The 8,635-nt window shown below is 36.0% G+C and overlaps 2 protein-coding genes across 3 annotated transcripts; one reads left to right on the forward strand and one right to left on the reverse strand.

Moving 5' to 3' along the window:
• The first annotated feature begins 808 nt into the window (after positions 1-808).
• On the forward strand, positions 809-3,782 carry LOC145579875 (rho guanine nucleotide exchange factor 8-like). Its single transcript, XM_081637167.1, has 7 exons — positions 809-1,192; positions 1,346-1,462; positions 1,823-1,977; positions 2,064-2,138; positions 2,232-2,504; positions 2,721-3,041; positions 3,152-3,782. Exons 1-7 carry the CDS (start codon positions 958-960, stop codon positions 3,509-3,511), a joined length of 1,536 nt encoding a protein of 511 aa, XP_081493293.1. The 5' UTR covers positions 809-957; the 3' UTR covers positions 3,512-3,782.
• A 20-nt stretch (positions 3,783-3,802) lies between these two features.
• Positions 3,803-8,254, reverse strand: LOC145579874 (uncharacterized). 2 transcript variants are annotated; one of them, XM_081637165.1, is made up of 2 exons: positions 5,909-8,254; positions 3,803-4,942 (listed from the first exon to the last, which is right to left on the reverse strand). In XM_081637165.1, the coding sequence occupies exon 1, from the start codon at positions 8,178-8,180 to the stop codon at positions 6,405-6,407; it is 1,776 nt and encodes a 591-aa protein (XP_081493291.1). In that variant the 5' UTR covers positions 8,181-8,254; the 3' UTR covers positions 3,803-4,942; positions 5,909-6,404. The 2 variants fall into 2 exon arrangements, with proteins under 2 accessions (XP_081493291.1, XP_081493292.1); XM_081637166.1 differs by lacking the exon at positions 3,803-4,942 and having other exon boundaries at positions 6,175-6,193; positions 6,306-8,254.
• Positions 8,255-8,635: the final 381 nt, after the last annotated feature.

Raw genomic sequence — 8,635 nt, forward strand, 5'->3', positions numbered from 1 at the left:
GATTATTTGTCAAAAAAAAAAAAAAAAAAAACTATTCGTGCTAACTTCCAAACATGATGGATTATTGTAAAACTTAAAAATTTTAATATCAATAAAATAAATTACACGTATAACGACAAATTACATGTTTATCAATTCTCACCACCAATAAGCTACACACATTGACCATTGACTCGTACATGAAAACATTGCACATAGTTTTTATATTGCAAAAATAAAGACAACTATGGTATAAAAATAAAAAATAAAAAAGATGCTTCAACGTTAATTGACAATTAACATGTTTAATTAACCTCAAATTAGAAGACGGCTGAAGAAGAGGAAGTAAACAATTAGGTAATGAGCTGTAATACCGAGAATTTTGCCCCTAAAACGGAAGAGGGTGAAAATCCAACCATTAATTGCTTGATTTTACTTAAAATAAACCTCTATAAAATTTATGTTTTCTGTCAAACTTCTCTCCCTAGATTTTTTCTCTTTTTCTTTCTCTCTTTCTACATCACTAAAAATCATGCATCCCACATTCTTTTGCTGAATAAGACATCTTCAACAAAAAAAACTAAAAAAATAACAAAAAAAAAAAAAAAAAACCTTTGGAAAAACATCCCTTAACTCGTTGTTTGTTGTCAGAAAAACGAACAAACAAACAAAAAACACACCCGAGAAAACAAAGAGGAAAAAAAAAAAAAAACACCCTTCTGTTTTTTCATAATTCTACCAAAACCTCGGGTTTTCAACCCGAATTCCTTCTCTTTAATGTTGTGTTAATTACATTTGTTTAACCTTCAAATACAAAAAAATTAAAGGACTGAATCCCTCAAAAGGGGATTAGCAAATTTTGCAAATCTGTCAGAGAATAAAAGATCTTCGCCACCCGGTTTTCGCGAAAACCATGTGTTTTACCCTTCTTTGATCAAACTAAGAAGGGGTAAAACATTCATAAGGAATCCTCTAACAATGGTAAGATCATTTGAACGAAGCAGATCGTCGTCATTCAATTTCAGAAGAATGTTTGATTTAAAAAGCTATAGTTCTGATAGCAGTAGTCATTCCAGTACTGAATCAAAAAGCCCTATGGAAGTTTTTCAGCCTGTAGGATCTCCAATGATTTCTTCTCCTAATCACAAAGCATTCGCTTCGCGTGTTACCAAAGATGTTGGTGTTGTAAAAAATACAGCAAAGACACTCTCAGGTAAATCTACATACCATATCTGCTGATTTCTTCAGAAAATAGTTTTCAGAAGAAGAAAAATTGTCAGACATTTTTTGTCTTCTGTTTTTTCAGTGGGAAATTCATGGTTTAAATGTTGTTAAATTTTGACTTATTTGGCTTTATTTTGTTCAGATATTGAATTGATGAAAGAAAGGTTTGCAAAGTTGTTGTTGGGTGAAGATATGTCAGGTGGTGGCAAAGGTGTTTCATCAGCTTTGGCTTTGTCAAATGCAATCACTAATCTTTCAGGTTCATATTCTTGCTTTTCTTCTGTTTCATCTGAAATTAAGATATTTTGTTCATAATCCTTGATTAAACAACATATACTGCATTACATTTTGTCATTCAAATTTGCTCTGTTGAATTTGCAAATGTCGGATGACACAGAACAGCTTATATTACGGGTTAATCATAGGCTTTATTCCTATACTACAGGATATACATATGGTATGTTGATTACACCTAGAAATTATGTTAATTGAACGACGTTATGAATGAATTTACAAGACCTCTAAACAGGAAAAATATGATTAAACAATCTTAAATGCAAATCATATGCACTTAATTTTCGGTACACAACATTAATTTTCTTAAGTGACTATGCTACAGCTTCTGTATTTGGAGATTCAAAGAAATTAGAGCCAATGCCAGCAGATTTGAAAGCAAGGTGGAGAAAAGAAGTGGACTGGCTCCTATCGGTCACTGACCACATAGTCGAGCTCGTCCCTTCAAAGCAACAAGCTGCTGATGGTTCTTCCATGGAGGTAAATATCACCTTGACCTTTTTTATCTGGGTATTCAGGAAACCTACAGGAGGATTTGGTTTTTGATTGTGGAATGTGTTCTACAGATAATGGTGACAAAACAACGAAGCGACCTCCTAGTTAACATCCCAGCATTGCGGAAGCTCGATGCCATGCTTCTTGTAAGAAGCCAAAAAACTAATTTACCTATTTCCTGCTCATAAATGCACTATTTTTCCCTCACTGATGAGCAAAATATTGTTCTGATAAAACAGGACTGTTTAGATAACTTCAGAGGACAGACAGAGTTTACGTATGTTGATTTCAAGGATGCAAATGACGCTGAAAAAGCCTCAAGCCGAGACAACGACAAGTGGTGGATACCCACTGTCAAGATCCCAACAGGCGGTCTATCAATTGAGACGAAAAAATGGATACAGCAGCAGAAAGATGCTGTCAATCAGGTTCTGAAAGCAGCCATGGCTATCAATGCCCAAGTGCTTTCAGAAATGGAGATCCCAGAAAGCTACATTGAGTCCCTTCCTAAGGTGTGGGTTACTTTCTTTTGATCTAGTTGCAGGCATATACTACATGATTCAACAATATCAACCAATGAACAATAGATTCAACTATTATTACCCGACTTTTAGAGATTAAACAACCCAAATCCAAATTGTACCCGATGTTGCAGGATCCAACTTTTAGCCAACCTATATATGAGGTTTAACTAACTTCTAAAGTTTTCTTTGGGCATGCTTTGACAGAATGGACGAGCAAGCCTTGGTGACATAATCTACAAAAGCATCACAGATGAATACTTTGATCCGGATGGCCTATTGTCATCCATGGACTTGACGTCAGAGCACAAAGTACTTGACTTAAAGAACAGGATTGAAGCCTCAGTCGTGATCTGGAAGAGGAAGATGATCCAAAAAGACGGGAAGTCATCATGGAGCTCAGCCATAAGCATGGAGAAGAGGGAGCTCTTTGAAGAAAGGGCAGAAACTATGCTACTCATACTTAAACACCACTTTCCAGGGCTCCCTCAGTCCACACTTGACATATCCAAAATCCAATACAATAAGGTAAATTACCAAGATGATTTTATTTGATTCAGCATTTGATCCCAATCCCAAATATTATCTCTAAAAGTCTGGAAAACTTGTATTTAAGAAGTTTACTTTGTATATTACAGGATGTGGGACATGCAGTACTAGAGAGCTACTCTAGGGTACTAGAAAGTCTGGCTGCGGCCATCTTGAATCGGGTAGATGATGTCATTTATGCTGACGCTTTAGCGGTAAAAGCATCAGGAGGTGAATCGGATGAGAATCTCTCACCAGGGACGCCAGCATCAATGACTTTATTGGATTTTATGGGTTGGAATGTGGACCAGGGAGAACCGGCAAAGAAGAGCCCAGGTGATTTTGATGAATTCCTGAAAGAGCAAGAGCATGAAAAGATAATGACAAAGACTCCAGAAAACAAAAAGATTTCCTATCTTGAGAAGCTTGAGCACTGGGGAGGCCTAAGAAGTCCAACAGCACGGCATTAGAAGACTGGGAAGGCACAGCATAATGAGATAGAAAAAGACGGGAAAGATCAAGCTGAGGGACACATAAAGAGCATAGGACTAAAGCATCTAGAGACATCTTACATTTCTGGGACATGTATATAAATTTTAACAGACACCGAGGTTTGTACTGACCTAGTCCTTTAGGAGTTCTTCCTTCCTATGACAGGACAGGGAAGTTTCAGCATTTAACCACTTAGGTGGGTGCTTATAGGAGGTATACAATATCCTAACTGTCAGAGGGCAAGTACTTGAGCTCTAATGATGATTTTAAGTGCTCTTTGTTTCTCCACCTCTGTTTCTGTGAACTAATATGAAAGAGCAAGATTTTCCAACCTAAGGGAGTATGGTTAGTAGACAAGTAAGCATTACAGAAGAAAAATATAAATAAAAAAAAAAAAAAGGAAAACTAAAATTCTCAATGAAAAGCAAGATGAAGAAAGGAATTCTCTTTGTATTAGGTCCCAAAAAAAAAGTTCTAGACATAATAATTGATAGATGGAGAACACAATCCTCAAAGTGACCTAAGGAGCTTTTGGAGGACCAGTAATAAAATTAATCAGCTCCTAGATAGCTCATCACTCAAATGTGGAATTGGCAAGAATTTGGGAAGGGAACTCAAACCTAGACAAACTAATCCAACAATATAAGATTAAGTAATAAGCACAATCAATCACATTGAAGCACTTAATTGCATATTTGAGGTGTATACAAGAAGACACTCATAGATAGACAGTGAACATGATACAAGACTCAACATTATGAGGAGAGTAATTCTATTCACTTTCACTGGCAAATTGCATCAACTTGGATAGGGTGAAACAGGAGGTTGGTGTTCCAAACAATATATTCCCAGCACTGGCAGCACCTAAAGAGGTCTATTGTACAAAATTCAAAACAGAGAAGTGGAGTTGATAAAATTAGATACCATATGTTTCATACTTCTTTTGTAGCAGATTCTTAACTGTGGCATGTTTTGTCCTCTGACATAGATAGTTCCTCTCAACTCCCAAACCCCTTAACCCAAAAAGAGAGAAGAATCAAGTCATGTTTGTGTGTGAGAGTGAACATATTTCAACAAACATGGACTTGACTGGTTGATCAAATAATGAGCCATTTAAAAAAGAAATATTTTCTTATCTTCAATGCACTAGTGCTTCTTTATATGTAACAATCCATTGACATACGCAGACAAATGAAGAACTAAGCCTTGTCTGATACCCTAATAACATTGGCGAGCATATTCATACGTCATACATGTGTATAATCAATAATAAAATGTCCTCAAAAAATTAACATATCTTACTCCCATGCAGTTTTGATACTTTTCATCCTTAATTGCTCCACATACAAAGTCAATAAAAGTGAAGGTTCCAATCTGCCAGATGATTTGACTTGAGATTTTTAGGTAACCTGTCCAAAGGAACACAACAGATAAAAAGAACCTTAGACAGGACCTAATTCAAGTGCATATATAAACAGAGATTGAAAATATGCAGGATTCATTTTCCACATTGTCATCAGTTAGATGCAGACATCATCACAGTTAAATTTGCCGGCAAAGTCATGTAACATTAGCTAAACAGAACAGAGTAATAATTAGATAAAAGGAACAAGATAAGAAGAACTAAAAAGTGAAAGAAATGGCAATCAAAGTGAAATATGTTTTCTACATGATCTCGTGTCAGGAAATCAAATTACAGTGGTCAACTCATTGAATTAAGTCAGGAAGGCATAGATCACATACTCAAGGAAATATGGCAAAAACTCCTTTTGATGCAAATTAGAGTTTTCTTCGCAAATTCCTTTCTCTTAGTTAGTTTCCACAATTTGATCATCATACCCCTTTATAATCACAAGCATCTTTCTTCTTCAAACAAATAATACGACAGATACCATCATACAATTGCTACTTTATAACTTTGTAAAAACTAAATCCAGTTGGATGTATTAATTAGAGAAGGACCAGGCCCATGCCATATAATCCTAAACTATTAATACATAGCTCTAAAATGACATATTTTGGATTAGAGAAAGTAATTATAATATAAAAAAAGGAAGAAAGTTTTGTACTTTTTCCACCAGACCTAACTCCTAACACACAATTTCTAATTCAGCTGAACTAAATGAAACATAAGAAACTAAATTTAATACACACAAACAAACAATAAGATGTGAAGCAGTGCTATCATCAGCTCTTCCCATTTTAAAATTGAACAAACAACCTCAATCTAAATCAAATAATTGAGGTCAAAAGATCAAGAACATAACAAAAATACAATGAGTATAGAAGTACAAGTGTTGGAACATCAAATCTAAACAAACAAATACAGCAGGGAGAATGATTATGATAGTTCAAGGTATTGGTTTACTACTCACATACACATCATAAAGAGCAAAAGGCGCTAGACCAGAATTTTCCTGAGGAGTTCCATAATTAGCAGCATAGAAGACCATGACAGGAGAGTAAGTGCAATCACTGTAGTATGGGCTACCAGTATATCAGTATCTCTTTCACATGAAGCACTTTCTGAGAAAATGCAACTTTTAAGTTTACCAAGTTTGGTTGGTGCAAAATATTAGTGCTTTGTATATGGAAGTTGTGTTGTAAGCAGACGAAGAAACTACTTGCCAATAGCTCACTGCTGCTCAATATCTCATTATCTGCGCACCAAAGCAAACTGTTGACAGCCCCAAGTCAGCTATTGATCATAACCAAACTTTCTTCTCTTTAAAAGAGAATGTATGAGCCGGACAAATGAAAATCAGGAACAACCTCTATAAACACAATTTCTTTCCAGAGCAATGAGATCCAAAAGAATGATGGTGAGAATTTGCAACCATAAAATCAAGGCTGTAAATTCATGCGAAAAGACTAAGAAAGCTGGCTACTGGAGATGATATCATGGAGAAGCAACTTGACATGGTTTGAACCACTACTACAAAATTTCCTAACAAGGGAATGACATGGAATTTTCCCAAGCGTATAGCCTACTTGCACCATAAAATTCAAAACAACAAGAGCAGAATCCAGCTCATTTTGCTGAAGAAGACATATAATAAGTTTCACAAAGATGTTCCGACTTGGAATAAGCTTCCTATCTAACATCTCTAACAACCAATGCATCCCTTCGATTGGTAATCCTTCGTTGCAAAATCCATCTATAATACACTCCCGGTTGTATATCGAAGGTTCAACACCCCTGTTCACCATATCAGTCAGTAGCTTTAATGCTTGCTGAGTTCCTCCCTGGCGACAAAGTTGTTTAATAAAAGGTGTATATGATGAAGTTGAAGGCAGCAATCCATGTGCCAAAAGCTCTTCAAAGAGCATCTGAGCCTTAACCACATATCCTTCCCTACAGAGACCTTGGATAAGATAGTTGTACGTAAGTACATCACGAGCAACACCACTCTGAGTCATTTCTTCAAACAACTCACAAGCTTCCTTTATTTGTCTATCCTTGCACAACCCAGCAATCAAGGTGTTATAATTTACAGTGTTCAATTTACAACCTCTATCACACATCTCTTTTACCAGCTTTAAAGCCTCTTCAAGTTTATGGATTCCACAATATCCATGAATAAGCACATTATAAGTATACTCATTTGGAAGTATACCCCTCTCTTTCATTTCAACCCACAAGTTCCTAGCTTTTCCAAGCAATTTTTTCTTACAAAAGCCATGAATCATGGTTGTATACATCACCCTATCTGGAGCATACCCTCTAGCCTTGAGATCATTAAAAATCCGATACCCTTCACCCAATTTCCCATAATTACAAAGACCTTGAATTATTTCTTGATAAGTAAAAATATCAGGGTTATGATTTGTTTCAATCATCAAATGCAAAAGCTCAGAAACCCTATCATGCATTCCATTAATAGAAAGCCCTCTAATCAACGTATTCATAGCAACATTATCAGGAACAACCCCACCATTCCGAATTTGTCGAAAAAGCTCATACCCTCTCTCGACATTGTTATCAATACAACAAGCTTGAATCAAATACCCAACAGTCTCAACATCAGCAACAACCACACTATTCATCATCTCCCCATACAATTTCCAAACAATATCAGCTCTCTTAACTCGAACCGCCCCGGAAAAGGCGGTATTCCAAGTTTCAATTGATGGGCAACGACCCATTAATTTCAATTTTTCAAACAAATCAACAACCTCATTAACATAACCATCATTACACAAACAACAAATCAAAGACTCCAATGAATCTGGGTCAGGATTAAACAACTTAGGATACGAGTCGAAAATCGATTTCGCAACAACAGAAGCCTTAGATTCAACAAGAGCATTAAACAAAGACTTACAAGAAATGGGATCAGGGGAATACCCAGATTGAGATTTAAGCCAATTGAATAAACGAAGAGAGAAAAATGCATTCTTTTGAAGCTTAAGTACCTCATTGAAGAATCTGGGGTCCAAGAAATTGAAAGATGGGAAGAGAGAACTTAGTGTATTCTCCCATTTGGGGCGAGTTTGAATGATTTCACAAACTTCTCCAGCAATTTTTGTAATCAATTGTTCTTCTTGTTGTTGATTTTCAGATTGGGATATCATTGAAAAGTGTCGAAAACAGGGTTTAGGGTTTTGGCGGAGGTAAGGGATGATGAAAGATACATTCTTTGCCATTTGAATAATGAAACGAGGGAGAGAAGCTTGAATTGTGCAATGAACAGAGATGAAACTGTACTGCTTAAGTTTGCTTTACAGTTTAGGGTTTTGGCGGAGGTAAGGGATGATGAAAGATACATTCTTTGCCATTTGAATAATGAAACGAGGGAGAGAAGCTTGAATTGTGCAATGAACAGAGATGAAACTGTACTGCTTAAGTTTGCTTTACATTGTTTTTGACCTTTATGCAAATTTATGTTCTTTTGAAAGTGAGTAAAAGTTTGAGTTAAGTATAATACAGGGGACTCAATTCTTGCAAAATGTGGGAAAAAGGGACTCCATTTATTTTATAGAGGAAAAGGGGATTAGGGTTAAATTTCTGGTGTTAGGGGGTATTTTTAGGTGACTTAACTCACCTTTAACCCAAGAAGAATTAAGTCCCCTCATTATTGCCTTGATTATATTACCAGACA

The sequence above is a fragment of the Chenopodium album genome, chromosome 14, assembly GCF_948465745.1.
Source record: "Chenopodium album chromosome 14, dcCheAlbu1.1, whole genome shotgun sequence".
Lineage (NCBI taxonomy): Eukaryota > Viridiplantae > Streptophyta > Magnoliopsida > Caryophyllales > Amaranthaceae > Chenopodium > Chenopodium album.